The sequence below is a fragment of the Lentinula edodes genome (genome assembly GCF_021015755.1).
Source record: "Lentinula edodes strain Le(Bin) 0899 ss11 chromosome Unknown C8R40scaffold_25, whole genome shotgun sequence".
In the NCBI taxonomy this organism is placed as follows: Eukaryota; Fungi; Basidiomycota; class Agaricomycetes; order Agaricales; family Omphalotaceae; genus Lentinula; species Lentinula edodes.
Genome location: NW_025764331.1, coordinates 510,475 through 525,576, shown reverse-complemented (window position 1 = coordinate 525,576; position 15,102 = coordinate 510,475). Strand labels below are relative to the sequence as shown.

The window sequence follows — 15,102 nt, the reverse complement described above, 5'->3', positions numbered from 1 at the left end:
AAGGAAACGACGAGCATATTAGATCCGATTTCGGTTGTTGAAACATACTACACATATACTTTAATCCCACCTGTTTCCAATATTCGCTCAGCAAATTTATTACGTCTTAGATTGACGTTTCATTAAGCCTCCGGCCAAAGCAAGAGCTAACAAGAAGGTGAACCACTTTGACCAGGAATGCCGACTTACATGTTCCTCTGGGGGACCTTTAGGTCGAGCAGGCAAGCTTGGGTTCATAAAACGGCCCATGGCTTTGATTTTAGCCGTCTGCAAGTGATAAGTATATTGACAGATACCAGTAATCAACCCTTCGGCACTTACTGTGTAAGGAGGGTAACGGAATCCTAGAAGCATATCCAGCCTACCATGGAGAAGGGGGTGTCAATCTAAGCGGAAAATACCAGTGAGGGGTTTTCTCACCACCCAGGAGAGTCCAGGGAAGATCGCAGATGAGTGAACATGTCGAACCCATACTATGCAAGTCATCAGGCAAATGATAGGAGGGCGGAACCGCACGATTGGACATACTTTTCCTGTGTGGTAACCGGCTTTAATATCTTGGGTCAACAGCTATGTAAAAGGGACAAGATTTTATTGCTTACATCCACTTGGTCCTGTTCCTCCGAAGGGCAAACCATACACTACGCCGCAGTCAGTAAGGACAAGGAAAGATTTGGACTATCCTTACCAGCTGGATGAATAATGGTCTCATTGGCCATAGCTGAGCCACTTTGCGTATTATCGAAGACTGCAGTGTGTGAAGCCAGCCATACAGTGGGATCATCTCAAATTTTACGCACTGTTTGCTTTATAGGCACTGTCTTGAGAGAAAACATACACCGACAATGGGTGATCACTGCGAACAGAACAAACCATTAAATCTATTGTCGCCTCACAACACGGTCAAGACAACACACTGGGCATTCACATATGCCAGTCCTTCGTCAATACTATTCACAGGCATAATTGGAAGAATGGGCCCGAATATTTCTCTATCGACCATAACAGAATAGCGTCGGTACATCAGAAAATTGAAATAATGACGAAGCGCCACGCACTCAGACATGAGACAATCCTCTGGCTTCACATCTTTCACAACGGTAGGGCCGATATATTTCGTGCCTTCATCTGTGTCACCACCAATCACAATCGTACCATTCGTGTTTTTGAGCAGATTGTTGACGCGATTGAATGCCTGCTGTGAAACCAAACGAGACATCTGTCCCGGAGCTGATGCCTTATCTGGATAGAACTCGCGATACCTAGCGAAGTAATGAGGGTAATAGCGATTATGATATCTGAAGAGCTCTTACGACTGTTGCAACGCCTCAACAAATTTGTCCTGGAAATCTTGCTGTACAATGATATAATCCGGTGCGACACACGTCTGACCTGCGTTCGCTGCTTTTCCCCACAACAGCCTCTTCGCAGCCATCTTCAGGTCACATTTTGAGTCAATGAATACGGGTGATTTGCCTGCGCGAGTTATATAAGCGCGAGATAGTGAGTCTGACACACGGAAGCACCTCCAAGCTTATGGGATAGAAGGAGTGAGAGATGAGTTCGAATGCGAGAAATAGAACAGATGTACCTCCAATGACACCGGCGAAAGCGTCTTAGCTCCTGCGGCAGCGATGAGTTTGCCAATCTTACCCCCACCTAACACATGGTATGTAAACCCTTCAATTCAATCTTCCACTACCCAGACTTCGTAAGACCATACCAGTATACAAAACTAACGCAGTGTCAGAGTATGAATGCGGTGTGAACTTCGACGCTGTAACGTACTATGACCCCAAGTGTATTCTAGTAGCTAGAAGAAGATGGGGGTTAGAATATATATCAAAATTAGATTGTTCGATTCACACCTTTGTAGTTTCAGTAACTCCTCCTTTAATGACACGAATGAGAGAGGTGTCCAGATACTTTTCAGCAAGATTTGCAAGCAAAGTCGTAGTGGCGGGAGTGTTTTCTGAGGGTTTGATTATGACCGCATTGCCTGCAGCAATGGCAGATGCCTGACGCTTCAAAGTGAAATAGAGTAGTTTGAAACAGAATTGCACCAACCATGAGCGGAATTGTAAGGAACAAAGGATAATTGAATGGACTGATGATGAGGACTACGCCCTTCGGTTCCTTGCGAATAACGGGGAGCATTGCAGAAAAGTTGATCGAAAACGGTGCACTTTCTTGTTTTGCCCATTTCTCGAAACTGGAAAGGGTCGACTTTATTTCAACAAGACTTGGATCAATATCCAGCCTAATAATAGTTTGTGCAATTAGACATTTGGCAACCTGAAGAACACCGCAATTCACATTCGGGCCTCAAGCTGTGGCCTACCCAAATCCGCGGCCAAAGTATCTTCGAATAGCTTTATGTTGTCCTTCAGCATGTATGCCAGCTGAATAAGTTGATATCTTCGATATGGAATTGGCCGGGACTTTCCAGACGCGAAAGTAACTTTCAATTCGTTGTATATCTAGACCGGAGAGAATTAGTTTGAATGTGTAGTATGCTGTAGATATACCTTCTCGATCTCATCAAGTGGCGTAAACACAAACTGGTCGGTCATGGTGGTAGCAGGAAGAGGAGAAAAGCCGGTTGTAATTCCACATTATTTCCAGATGCACTATGGAAATCAACAGAAATCAACTCGGTGCATACTGCCGCTACGGCAATTACGGCCTGGTTTACGGCACATGCGCCTCCAGAGTCAAAAAAGGGAACAGTCAGACCCAACCGCCTTTATAGCAGCTAGCTCATCTCACAAGATAGACTACAGCAAGTACGAAAATGTGGAAAAATTGTACGAAAACGGGACTGAGAGCCAACTAGTCAGAGAGAATTTTGATTACAGTACATGTTCTACACACCTGAGAGTTTGACAAGTCAAAAGAATGTTGACTCGAGGACTCTCAGGCGCGATATATACAAAAATTTAGACTCGAGCCAGTAGCTTCGGATGTTGACACTTTGGAAACTGGCGCTCAATGCCGAGAAAGTGATTCCGCATATCGCTTCTCAGCAGCAGACTGGTTCGAGTTTAACAAAAATTGGGAGACAAGAAGAAAGTGAGACAAATGATGAAGGCTAAGATGCCGAGCACCTGAGTCAGAAAAGGGCAGACGGTCTGCAAGCGCGCGGAGCATACCTGACTGAATAGGGCCTCACCGACAGAAAGGAGAATGAGAAGAATGCGATTCTGAGGCGCGCGGAGCGTACACTGACCATCGGTGATAGGTGAGAGGAGAAGAGAAGCTTAAATCTCTTACCTCGCTGATTAGACTTTTGTAAACAGCTTTTAAATTCAAATTTCCGAATCCTCCTCGTTGTCGAGCCTATCCGAACCGTGATCAATAAAATGGTGCCTTCGTAACAAAGAACCGTAAATGTATTTCGCTGTAGGAACAATGAAATTCCAATCGAAATTAACTTTCCGAAGATATTGTAATGCCGTTGAGTAGGTGAAGATGTTGTTGATGGAAAGAAGGAGGATGATTTGAACAGATCCAAGGAAAAATGAGCACAATGCTGCAATCTTCGGAGAGCTCAACATCGAAGTAGAATGTTCGCGATTTTCAACCGTTTGCAATCCGATTTCATTCAGATTAATATTCACATTACCGAAGCATTTATCGATACCTAGGTAGTCTGCTCACTGATATATCATGTAGCACTATGCCTTGAGTTGAACGCTTGCAGCGGTCGAAAGACCGGCCGTCCCACAAGAGCCCCAGTCACAGCAATAGAAATGATCCCAACTGTCAATATACCAGCACAGATTGAGTACGAGACATGGTACGACGGGCCATAAACAGCTAGTTGAAATAGACAGGTTATGGAGGGTTTAATTGCAGCAAGGAGAATTCCACTTACTGGAAAAGATTAACGGTCCAATTAATCCGTCGATGTTGCTAAGAACATTTGACAGAGCGATTCCGAGACCAACAGCGGTGGTACCTTTTAATGCTGCGACTCGACTTGGCCAAAGAATGTTAACCACAGTATTTGATACTGATCGAGCGATTAGAATGAAAATGTAGCGAACAATAGGTTGCTGTTGGGACAGGGTAAGGTCTCATCAGTCTAGAAAATGCTCGGACAAACCTTGACGGTCATTAGAATGACACAACATATCAAGTTAATGATCTGCACTAAATGTATGTCGACATTGAGTAACTTGAAATCAAACGGGACATCCTTACGGATGAAAGCGACACAAAACGGATTCCATATGTCCTTCCTCACCATGATAGCACAAGTCACCAGAGTGAGAAATATTGCAACTGAGGTGGGCACTGTCAGGACGTTGCTTATGTTACTGTTGGTAAACCCTACTGAACGTTCAGGAATGGTACATAAACTGGCGACTCTACATACCTAGTTCAAAAATGACCGTCGGCAAAACAAACGAAGGCGTAGGGTTTCCCAATGCATTGCCGACCCAGATTCCGGCGAACGACCAGAAGGTTGGATTCCAAAGGACGTCTATCGCTTGACGAGTATTCCATGTCGCGCTAGTCTTTTCAGGTGCTCCGTCATACAAGCGTTCTTTAATGATGTGTCTCTCTTGTTCTGTAAGGAACTTTGCAGTCGCCTTCGAGTCCGGGTAGTCTGGAAGGATGAATATAGTCAAGAGTCCAAGAACTATTGGAGGAAGGCCCTCTGGGAAGAAAGTATTGTCAGGGAATCAACTTCTAACTGATAAGAAAGGGGGGAACAGACCAATTATGAAAAGCCAGCGCCAACCTGCCAAATGTCCGTGACCGTCCGCGAATGCTACGCCGTAGGAAATGAATCCGCTACTTTGAAACAGGTTTACAGCCACGTTCTCGAGTGAAAGAAAGGTTAGTTACATGATTCCGCTGAAGGTACTGCATGCCAGCATAAAGCAAATGCGAAGGGTGATCTCTTCGGGACGAAACCAAAAGGCTAGGTAGTAAAGAATGCAGGGAAAGAATCCGCCTTCTGCAGCACCGAGCACTGAGAACAGAAAAACGATAAACAATCGCGCGACAAGAAGTCGATAAAAAGCCGTACAAGTTCGTATCGTGATAAGCCCTGCGTAATTTTGTACGGCAGCCCCACAGCAGGCCACAATGCCCCAACTAACCATGATACGTGAAATCCAGAAACTCGGTCTGTTCTCGACCTATCAACGACTTGTGCTTCGTGGAGAGGTCTCGACTCACGAGGTCTTCTTCATCATCAACGTCGAAAACGGCTCAATGCCCATATAGGTATAATAGAAGCAAGAAATAACCCAGGCCCATTGGGATGGGGACAAATGAAGCTGTGTTTTAATATCGTGCTTTTGCTCGGCATTGATGATTGCAATGTTCCCAACGGTGTTGACGTTCAGCCGCATAAACATGTATGTTAAACATATCCATGGCATGATACGCAAATCTTAGAACGATGTTGAGTTATCCTCAGTATGTATACGTTGATAGAAACAACATACCTATCTTTCTCTGAATCCGCTTCAATTCGCTTTCAGAGACCAGATCGATGCTCAAGTTTTCTTCGCCGTATCCACCATCTGCTATCTTCTCGATAGAAGTAGTTGAGGCTGGTTTCTTACCAGCGGGTGCCACTTCAGACATCGGGATAACGCAAGTTGCTTCGTCCCAAGGCAGAACAAAGTTGCTATCTTATATATATGCATCCCACAAACGTTCAACTCAGCCGAATAGCAGTTCCAGATTATGTAGCTTGAAGATTCTGTGTAGTCACTTGATAAAAGAGCATGAGTTTCCGCAGATAAGAAGGATTCAAGGAACTCAATGCAAAGTATAATAAGCGCTCAAAACTTTTTTTGTCTGCATACCACCACGACCCTGCCTAAAAATTATTTGCAATCCTCTCACAAAATGGTCGTCGCAAGTAGCCAACCGCAACCTAGCACATCGGCTCCCTCTGCGCCTCACCGAAAAAATCGTAGAAAAATGACAAAGAAAGCTACAGTTTCTTCTGTTGATGCCGATGCAGACCAAAACATGGAAGAACACCACCCAGTAACCGATGCGTTACCTTCCAATGGTGGAGACGACGACGATATCATGATCGACGATGAAAACTTCGACTCGCTTCCCAAAGTATCTGCCGCTCCAGCTTTTGCGCCGGTATCAGCAGACGCCTTACAGACCACATTGAAATCAGAAACAAGACGGATACCGATTCCGCCACATCGTATGACGCCGCTGAAGAAGGATTGGATTAATATATTTGGTCCTCTGACCGAGATTTTAGGGCTGCAAGTTAGGATGAATGTTCAGAGACGAACCGTAGAAGCACGAGTGCGTTTCTCTTTCAAGCTCTTATTGGGGAATTAATTCACAATCGCTAGACTTCCAAACACACAAAAGATATCGGTGCTTTGCAGAAAGGTGCTGATTTCGTGAAGGCGTATGCTCTTGGGTTCGATGTAAATGTACGGCAATCTCCTTTCCATTTTCCTCTTCATCTGACGCTGTATAGGATGCTATTGCATTACTCCGACTAGACGATCTATACCTTGATTCCTTTGAAATCAAAGATGTCAAATCCTTACAAGGCGATCACTTATCTCGAGCTATTGGTACGAAGTATTCTACACGTTTCAACAAGGCCCGATCTCATTCTTTTTGCCAGGTCGTATCGCAGGGCAAGATGGAAAAACAAAGTTCACTATTGAAAATGCTAGTAGGACCCGGATCGTACTTGCGGATACGTAGGTATCCTCCGCCGTCCCTTGGGATCATGTGGCTCACGTTTTCTTTTCAAAGGAAAATACATATCATGGGCTCCTTCCAAAACATCAAAATCGCTCGAGATGCTATTGTGTCTCTCATCCTGGGTTCTCCGCCGGGTAAAGTCTATGCTGGACTCAGAACGGTTAGCAGTCGCATGCGACAGCGTGCTCTGTGAATTATTTTCCACGCTCTATTACGACAACTCATCGATGCTACAATATAATTGGTTTAGTGGAACATCATCAGGACCCTGGACTATATGCTCTGGGTTCGCATCATAGTGGCCACCGCAAGTGAACCTCCGGCTCAAGTTTGCATCATAACTGGCCGAAATTTGGTACATCTTGGGAGGTCGAATCTGGTCGTATTCGGTGAGAATTTGGAGAATGCGAGGATGAAGCAGTGAAGCGAAGCTGGATTCGTACTACAAGAATTACACGATAAGTCAGTTTGTCAGCCATAGTAATTGAATAACATCTGCAAAACATGGATATTCGGCTAAGGGCTGAGAGCAGATCCCAGCAGATCCCAGTACCGAAAGCACTGAGAGCAGGCTGCTCTGAGTGCTTTCACTGCTGGGAAATGCTTTCAACTGCTTTCGGACCCTTAGCCGAATATCCAGGTTTTGCAGATGAAGTGCCAGATATGCCTGACTGAGTGATTTCAACTCTCCCGGCGGGATGCTTAGCTCTCCTTCGGACATGCTTACTGCTGTACATCGTCAAGAGACTAAGTGAGTTACGAGAGGTTACGAGGGCAGGAATTCAAGATTACGACGAGGCGCAATTGCCTCATCCCCTCAACTATATAAAATAACGAAGTCCGGAAACTGGTTGGCAGTGCTCTTTTTCCTCCTTAGAAATTCTTGCTGGTCAAGAAGATCGTTCCACTGGTTGCTATCAACGCTCAGCTATCATGCACCTGAACACCTGTGTCTCCATCCTACTTGGGCTTGCACTTTGTTTGAAAGCTGCTCCATTGTCTACTGTGAGCAAATGAGGTTCCGCCAGAGCAAAACGCTGATTTTTTTTCAGGGGGCATGTGAAAGTCTCATTCGTAGAACATAGTAATCATAAGTTCGGTGCGACAGAGGTCGACCGAATCCATCGCTATATCCGTGATGGCGTGATATTTGCTAAATTGGCCTCTGGATAGATAGATAGATTAATACACGGCACCGTCTCGAAAGACGGGGTCCCGTCTCGGAACAGCCGGTTACGGTAGGACAACAATAGCGAGCTCAACCCGCAGTGAGGGAAGGTAGACTACTGCTGACGTACCGCGCACGAGTGAGAGAGTGGCAAACGAGGACAAGCAAGAGTACGAGTACAAGAGAGACACGAGAAAAGGCCAAGCAAGAATACGAGTACGAGAGTGTATGAGATAGAGTATTCATAAATAGAGTACGGGTACGAGATTGAATGTACAAAAAAGCGGGCAGAGGGGATGAAGGAACAATCGGGATCCGGCTATGTTGAGTCGCCACCCACACTTCCATTCGCGGTGTGGTCATCGTTCTGTTCGGCAGGAGGGAGAGGGGGATGCAGAGATGACCAGTGCGTGGCAGCCTCGTGGATGAAGCGCGCAGTACGAGAGGTGGAGGACGTATTGAAGATGAAGCGTTTGAGATAGTGGAGAGCTTCTGAGTTTGAGAATAGGCGATTACGAGGAAGAGGGAATGAGAGCGATATGTCGTCAAGAAAGGCAGTCCGTAGGCCAACAATTGTGTGGTCTACTGCACATTGGAGGAAGATATGTTGAGGGGATTCTGGGTGGAAAGGTGACTGACATGACCGGCACTGTTTTGTGGGCACCTCTGTTGGTAGCAAGGGATCAATTCTTGCTGGCGATGACCGGAAAGTGAGGGGAACCATGTCTCCACACAGTAGTCTGGTGAGAGAACGGCGGTGGGAATGGTTTCGGACGTGGATCAGGTAATGGCGGAGCATCCGAGCAACATATTTGGATGGGCCCTCTTTCTGCGGTTCGAGACGGCCGTGGAGTAACGCCAGACGATGGCTGGAGTCTACTTGGGTCTGGAGATAGGTGTCGGACTCCTTGGAGATGGAATTGATGAGTGCGAGGAGTGATGGTTCGGATAGTAGTGCTGATGCGGGGAGGGAGAGAGTGGAAGAAGGCAGATGGCGAATTGCCCAGTCGACATCTGAAAGCCAGCATTTCATGCCGGAGTTTCGAAGGTTGAAGTTCTCCTGCAGTGCAAGGTGAGCGTAGTGCTCCGGTCCGAGTTTTAGGAGGTAAATGAGGTAGCGAAGGGCAAGAATGACACGACGGGTACGTATGGGCATAATGCCAGTCTCTGTGAAGAGAGGTGCGAGAATGGAACGACGGGATAGACCCAGCATGCGGCGGAGAAAGAGCAGTTGAATTTGCTCGAGCATGGATAATAAGTGAGTGTCAGTGTCGATTGCAATTTCGCAGCCATTGATGAGATGGCAGTCCACGAGAGCAGAGTAGAGTTGCTTGGCTATTGGAGGGTCGAGCCGTTGGTGTCCAATGAGAAGGTCACATCCCGCGATGCCACCCGCGGCGGTGAATGCGGAATCTCGCTTGACCGTGTAGTGTGCCGCGAGTAGATGACGGTGTGTGGATTGGAGATGAGCACCGACGTAGCGTACCGAGTCACGGAACGACAGGGCTTCACCACCCAGGAAGAGAATGGGCAGAGGTGAAGGCAGGCGGCCGAAGACCATAACCCAGGATTTGCCAGCGCTGATGGTGAGGTTGTTGGAGTGACAGTAGAGCTCGAAGCCTCTCAAATGGGACTGTAGGCCGTGTGCAGAGCGTGAGATCAGGGCGATGTCGTCAGCGTGTTCGAGATGGGATATCACAATCCCTAGCAGGTCGAGGTCATTGGGGTCATGAACAAGGTTGAACGTTGAGAGGAAGATGTTCCACAGTGTGGGAGAGGAAGGGTCACCCATCAGCACCCCACACATGGCCTGGAAGCGATCGGAGATGTCCCCGTTGTGGGTGATCACATATGTCATCTGGCTGTAGAGGGAACGGAGCCAGTCAAAGTATTTGCCGGTGAGCTGATGATCAGCGAGCTTGTTCCATAAGCTGCTCTGGTTCATTGAGGGGAAAGCGTTTGAGATGTCCACAAAGGCGACATACAGGGGATCACCTAAGGATTTTGCTTTTTCGATCAGTGTGCGTAGGATGAAGACATTGTTGTTAGTACGATAACCAGCCCTAAACCCGTTTTGAGATGCCGGGAGAATGTGAGCTTCTTCCAGAGCCTGGCTAAGTTTGAGATGTAGCAGGAGAGAGGCAGATTTGAGGATGCCTCTGGGGATGACAAAATTGACATTCCTACCGACATTTCCGACGCGAATTGGATAGCTTTCGAAATTGAATCGAGTTCACCACGTTGTGCCCCCAAAACATGCAAAGGAGTGCTTTATTGGGATTTTTGGGATGCTTTAGACCGGAGAGAAGCCGCGATGAAGATCAAAGATCAACGTGGGACAGTCATGGTTGAGATTGGTCCGGGGCCGGTATGCCACATATTGCTTTCGATTATAGGGTGACTGCTGAAGTCTTTCTTGTTCAGAAGGACAATCCTACGCTCAACCCTCAAGAGGCTCGGAATATCTATTTCGATGGTACCTATGAAGATCCAAAGGGGGTTTACAAAAAGCCGTACAGTGTTGAAAGTTAGTCTAATTGCGGTTTACGGTTATCTGTGATCGCAGGAATGCCAAATAGACAATCTGTATTTCTCTTAACGCGTCGAGAAAAGTTGTTTAGATGAGAATTTTATCCGGTTGTCGCCTGAACCTCGGGTTTTCTTGAATATCTACATGTGGTTTTTTTTCACGCTCGATAGCAAACTAATAACATCTTTGTTCTCTTTACCGTTTACGCCACGCCGAGTTGTAAGGTCGAGCCAAGTTCGACGACGGAAATTCTGGAACCCCGCCTAGATTATCGATCTTGGCTTATCTTCTCCGGAAATCGTTTATAAGGAACATATATTTTGACTCCTGACTCTCTTCTTCACCAAAAGCTAAGTATAAGAACCACATCGAATCGCGATGTCGACCACAACCACTTTATCTAATAACTCTACTTTTACTAATTCTAATGCCAAAGAGCCACTTAGGGTCAGTCTTGTGCCCTCCAATGGGTAACATGAACTGACCCGAATTCTCATTTCACAGAATGTAATAGTCACCGGGGGTGCAGGTTATATCGGTGAGCCCTCTTTTATCGACGTGTCCTTCTGAATTACTCTACTCTCGAAATCGAATTCACTCATCTTACCGATTCTCCAAGGCTCCCACATAATCTACACCCTTCTCAAAACCCACAAATACAAAGTAATCTCCATTGACAACTACCACAACTCTTTTCCTGCTGCTCTCACTCGTGTATCCGAGCTCGCTTTGACCGAACTCAAAGCCTCCTTACCAACTGACACCTCACCATCTCCCCAAGACCTCGATTCAGTCGCAATCGACGTCTACAAATGCGATCTTCTCGATTCTTCCCTTGTGCGTTCCATCTTTTCCAAATATTCTTCTCAGAATGGCGGAACTGGAATATGGGGCGTCATCCATCTCTCTGCATACAAAGCCGTTGGGGAATCCTCTGTTATCCCGTTAACGTATTACGCCAATAATGTCTCTGCAACGATATCGCTTCTCCAGATCATGCAGGACTTTGGGTGTCATAGGCTGATTTATTCGAGTTCCGCGACGGTCTATGGGGTTGTGGATGAAATACCGATTAAAGAAACAACAAAAAGGCAAATAGAAGGCAAGGAAGGATCAGTGTATGGCAGGACGAAGGTGATGTGTGAGCTGATTGTGGAGGATTTGTGTGAGAGTAGTGTTTTGACTGGTGCGTTGCCATTTGTTCCCACCGGATTCAATATTCACAGTAACGGGATAGGTTCGACTACCCCCTTCCAAGCCATCTCTCTCAGATACTTCAACCCTGCCGGTGCACATCCCAGTGGGTACATCGGAGAACATCCTCGTGGAAGACCAGAGAATCTGTTGCCCTTGTTAGCACATATGGCTGTAGGGACTGTCAAGGATCCTGTGCTGAAGGTAAATCCGATGATATCATCTCAAGTGTGTACTCACGAATCCATGCATCTCAAATAGGTATTCGGTAAGGACTACCCCACCCTAGACGGAACTTGTGTTCGGGACTACCTGCATATACTTGACCTTGCTGCGGGGCATGTCATTGCACTGCAGGCGCTCGAGGAAGGTTCGGAGTTGAATAACAGGGTATTCGCTAGTACTACGGAGACAGGTAAAGGAAGCAAAGGAAGGTTCAAGGCGTATAATTTGGGCAAAGGCCATGGTATGAGCGTGATGCAGATCGTAGGAGCTATGAGGGAAGCTACGGAGTTTGATTTCAAGACGGAAGTTGTTGGGAGGCGGTGAGTCGTTCATCCATTCCCTTTTGCCGTTCTTTCCCAATAATTTTTCTGTTTCGTGTGCCATTTAGCCGCGGGGACGTTCCAGAACTAATCGCCGATCCCGCTCTGGCTCGCGCCGAACTAGGATTCGACGCTCCTCGCGATCTCGAGACCATGTGTAGGGATTTGTGGAATTGGCAGGAGAAGAATCCGACCGGATATGAATGAGGATGTCGTTGTGGGGATTTTGTTTATGGACCTCCTGAGCAGACTGGACTCTTTAAACCACTCAAAGATTGATATATAATATGTAGTTGACAGTGTTGAACCAACATATCCAAATGTAAATGTGTAATGAGTATGGTCCGGTACATACTGCGTATGTAATGAGTGGGGTTAGCGGAAAAATGTCCTTGGATAAATAGTCGCCCAGTCAATAATTTTATACATAATTCCTCCCGATTAAACGACTCTACGATCCCAACGCTATAAAAGCTTGTCCGATACTTAATCTATGCCCCAAGCGAAAGCGTATTCTGGATTGCAGAAAGAGACGGGGAGAAGAAATATTCACCGCCGCGGGAGACGACGAAATCTTTGAGGTTTACGGGAGATGAAGAGGTGTGCAGTAGGAGGAGTAGGAAGGAGCAGGGAGGGAAGTTGAAAGGAGGCGGATAGGGAGAAGGGGCGGGCATCCGAGTCAGTATATTTCGCGCACACAAAATTTATGCATACCCTGATTAATAGTGATGATCCTCGTCGGGTCAGAAGGGTCTAATCCAGAAGGGGTCCGTGGAACGTCAGCTTGGCCCAACCCACCAGTTCCAATGATTGGGTCGATTCCCTGCATGAAAAGGGGGGAAAAATTCCAAGTGAGCTTCAAATTTCGCGTACTTTTGGAGCGTAGTAAATGTACTTACAGGTCTGTTCAACATGATAGTATAAATTGAAGGTTTTATCAGCACCCAAGTTCTAGTGTATGCAATGTCTAAAGTTATCACTTACGGTGCTACGTGAGTAAAAAGAGAGAATCACAGTCAAAATTCCAGACAGCCTCTCTACTAAAGTTCGAAGATAACTCACTAGCTTTGCCAAAGATAAAGCTAGAGTAAATAGACAGACAGAACGCTTAGTTCATGCTGAAGATTCAGGGAAGTTTCGAGCTCACTTTGCGTTATTCGCCCAGTTCTGTTGGAGGAAGGCGAAACCATTGTTGATATCGGATTGGTAGGCGACTGACAGGGATGAAAAGCTATTAGACAGCCTGCAAATGTAGGAAGCTAGATGTCTATACCAAAAGCTAAGCCACGTTCAAGGCTAGGATCTGTATTAGAAACGTTCGAGGCGTTCTCAGCGTCGGTAACTGCAAAATAAGCCCTAATTAGGCATCGATAAGGCTGTGTATATTCCAACGTACCCTCAGGCCCGTACGGGATCCCTGCACGAATGATATGGTTCGCGGTATCTTCAGGATTGAGATCGGACCGAGGATTCGTCTTGCGGACATGAGCTGAGAATGGACAATGTGTCTGGTCAGTAGCCTCGTCGAATCCAGGGTGCGTGTAATTGAAGTTGTTGTTTTGTTGTGGATCAGCCGCCAGTACAGGATCGTCCACGGTGGGAGCTAGGTCGACTGGGGCTCCCTGTAAAGGAAGAAATATCAAAACAAGCGCCGACGACGAGAAGGAAGGAAAGAGTATTTGATTGATTCAATGGATCAACTTACACTCTTCCATCGGCCCATCATCCTCGCGCCCAACAGTTCAGCATTTTGGTCAGCCGTCAAGTTCGGATTCGAAAGTGCATTATCAACCAAGAACGCGTTGAACTCTGGTACACGTTGCTGTAACTGACGGAAGGCCAGGAACGAGCCATCTTTGGCCCACGAAGGGCGGGATACTAGATCGCCTGATTCACCAAGAAGGAAGAGTCCTGGATCAAGGACCTGTTGACCTGGTAATGGGGTGGAAAATCCAGTGACTGCTGGATTACTTATCCCGTCCATGAATCCGAAATCTGTTTCAAAGTGAAGCAGAGGTGACAGGAAGTGTTTAATTTGATGAAAAAAATAAATGAAAGAAACAAATTTCATCTTACGTTCATGGCCTTGTTCATCTCCCGGTCTAGCCTGACCTTGGAGACTGTAAGCCTCCGTAATCGAACCATTCAAGATGTTCTGGACTTGCGACAGCGTAGCGTTCACATTGTCGATAGTATCTGATGCAAGCAAAAAGACGCCGTGGATACCAGTCCCAGCAAACGCTGGTTCCCAATTGCTGGTCTCGTCTCCAAGTATCGTCGCGACGTTGTCGATTTGCCCATTAGTAAACGCAGTATCACCGAGATCATCTGTAATGCCTAGGGCGTTGAGACCCCGTTGGGAGAATGCAATGTTGACAGCAGTCGTAGGCTGTGTATCTACAGCGAGCAGTTGGCTGGTTGGGGTGATGAGAGGGAGGATACCCGATCCAAGCTGGGATCTGAACAACGTGGGATTGACGATGGTGAAGAAGAAGAAGAGCTCTTTGTTCTTCTTCATCCCAATGCTGTTATGAACACACCATATTATGAGAACTTGACCTCCCGTCACAAGAAGATGAACGTACAGGATATCACCTTGGATGTTAGTAAGGTTCAGCCCTACATCAGCAGATGCACTAGCTGCTTGTTGAGCAGAAGGAAGTGCGGGAAGAGCAGCAGGGTCTGGAAGAGGAGATTCATTCTAAATCAGTACTGGAGAACCGAGATGAAAAGAACCCACCAATCAGCAACGAGTTCGTCCGTACGGAGAGCGCTGGTTGGAGGGCAACGGCCGCAACGAGGAATGAAGCAAGTGAAAGCTTCATTTTGGTCAGAGAGTTCCACACAGGAGCACAGGGGCCGAGAAGAAGAGAGCAGAGAAGAGAATAGGGACCGACCAGTGGCGATATCAGGAAGCGCTCCAAGGCTTTTTATATCTAAGTCTCTAA

At 46.7% G+C, this 15,102-nt stretch overlaps 6 protein-coding genes across 6 annotated transcripts; 2 read left to right on the top strand and 4 right to left on the bottom strand.

Moving 5' to 3' along the window:
• Positions 1 to 21: 21 nt before the first annotated feature.
• C8R40DRAFT_1112948 (NAD-aldehyde dehydrogenase) lies at positions 22 to 2,679 on the bottom strand. The gene is made up of 18 exons (XM_046228433.1): positions 2,529 to 2,679; positions 2,317 to 2,480; positions 2,068 to 2,260; positions 1,869 to 2,018; positions 1,789 to 1,813; positions 1,724 to 1,735; positions 1,592 to 1,659; positions 1,527 to 1,533; positions 1,314 to 1,476; positions 1,059 to 1,262; positions 918 to 992; positions 801 to 856; positions 689 to 748; positions 603 to 641; positions 529 to 548; positions 421 to 473; positions 322 to 361; positions 22 to 267 (listed from the first exon to the last, which is right to left on the bottom strand). The coding sequence occupies exons 1-18, from the start codon at positions 2,571 to 2,573 to the stop codon at positions 100 to 102; spliced, it is 1,542 nt and encodes a 513-aa protein (XP_046084741.1). The 5' UTR covers positions 2,574 to 2,679; the 3' UTR covers positions 22 to 99.
• Positions 2,680 to 3,278: 599 nt separating this feature from the next.
• C8R40DRAFT_1112945 (uncharacterized protein) lies at positions 3,279 to 3,579 on the bottom strand. The gene has a single exon (XM_046228432.1). The coding sequence runs from the start codon at positions 3,555 to 3,557 to the stop codon at positions 3,309 to 3,311; it is 249 nt and encodes an 82-aa protein (XP_046084740.1). The 5' UTR covers positions 3,558 to 3,579; the 3' UTR covers positions 3,279 to 3,308.
• Position 3,580: 1 nt separating this feature from the next.
• On the bottom strand, positions 3,581 to 5,784 carry C8R40DRAFT_1238399 (high-affinity nicotinic acid transporter). The gene is made up of 9 exons (XM_046233457.1): positions 5,466 to 5,784; positions 5,194 to 5,410; positions 5,042 to 5,142; positions 4,858 to 4,984; positions 4,727 to 4,806; positions 4,382 to 4,666; positions 4,109 to 4,335; positions 3,878 to 4,058; positions 3,581 to 3,819 (listed from the first exon to the last, which is right to left on the bottom strand). The coding sequence occupies exons 1-9, from the start codon at positions 5,605 to 5,607 to the stop codon at positions 3,668 to 3,670; spliced, it is 1,512 nt and encodes a 503-aa protein (XP_046084739.1). The 5' UTR covers positions 5,608 to 5,784; the 3' UTR covers positions 3,581 to 3,667.
• Positions 5,785 to 5,874: 90 nt separating this feature from the next.
• On the top strand, positions 5,875 to 6,910 carry C8R40DRAFT_1172445 (uncharacterized protein; the record flags this gene model as incomplete). Its single annotated transcript, XM_046231853.1, has 5 exons — positions 5,875 to 6,300; positions 6,351 to 6,434; positions 6,482 to 6,581; positions 6,635 to 6,713; positions 6,769 to 6,910. 5 exons carry the CDS (start codon positions 5,875 to 5,877, stop codon positions 6,908 to 6,910), a joined length of 831 nt encoding a protein of 276 aa, XP_046084738.1.
• A 3,686-nt stretch (positions 6,911 to 10,596) lies between these two features.
• Positions 10,597 to 12,829, top strand: C8R40DRAFT_1253710 (uncharacterized protein). The gene is made up of 6 exons (XM_046233739.1): positions 10,597 to 10,862; positions 10,920 to 10,953; positions 11,035 to 11,601; positions 11,653 to 11,813; positions 11,871 to 12,154; positions 12,223 to 12,829. The coding sequence occupies exons 1-6, from the start codon at positions 10,794 to 10,796 to the stop codon at positions 12,359 to 12,361; spliced, it is 1,254 nt and encodes a 417-aa protein (XP_046084737.1). The 5' UTR covers positions 10,597 to 10,793; the 3' UTR covers positions 12,362 to 12,829.
• C8R40DRAFT_1049432 (fungal peroxidase) lies at positions 12,646 to 14,979 on the bottom strand (the record flags this gene model as incomplete). The annotated part of the gene is made up of 9 exons (XM_046224562.1): positions 12,646 to 12,728; positions 12,869 to 13,026; positions 13,302 to 13,368; positions 13,428 to 13,496; positions 13,551 to 13,776; positions 13,860 to 14,149; positions 14,231 to 14,679; positions 14,740 to 14,836; positions 14,895 to 14,979. The coding sequence occupies 9 exons, from the start codon at positions 14,977 to 14,979 to the stop codon at positions 12,646 to 12,648; spliced, it is 1,524 nt and encodes a 507-aa protein (XP_046084736.1).
• Positions 14,980 to 15,102: the final 123 nt, after the last annotated feature.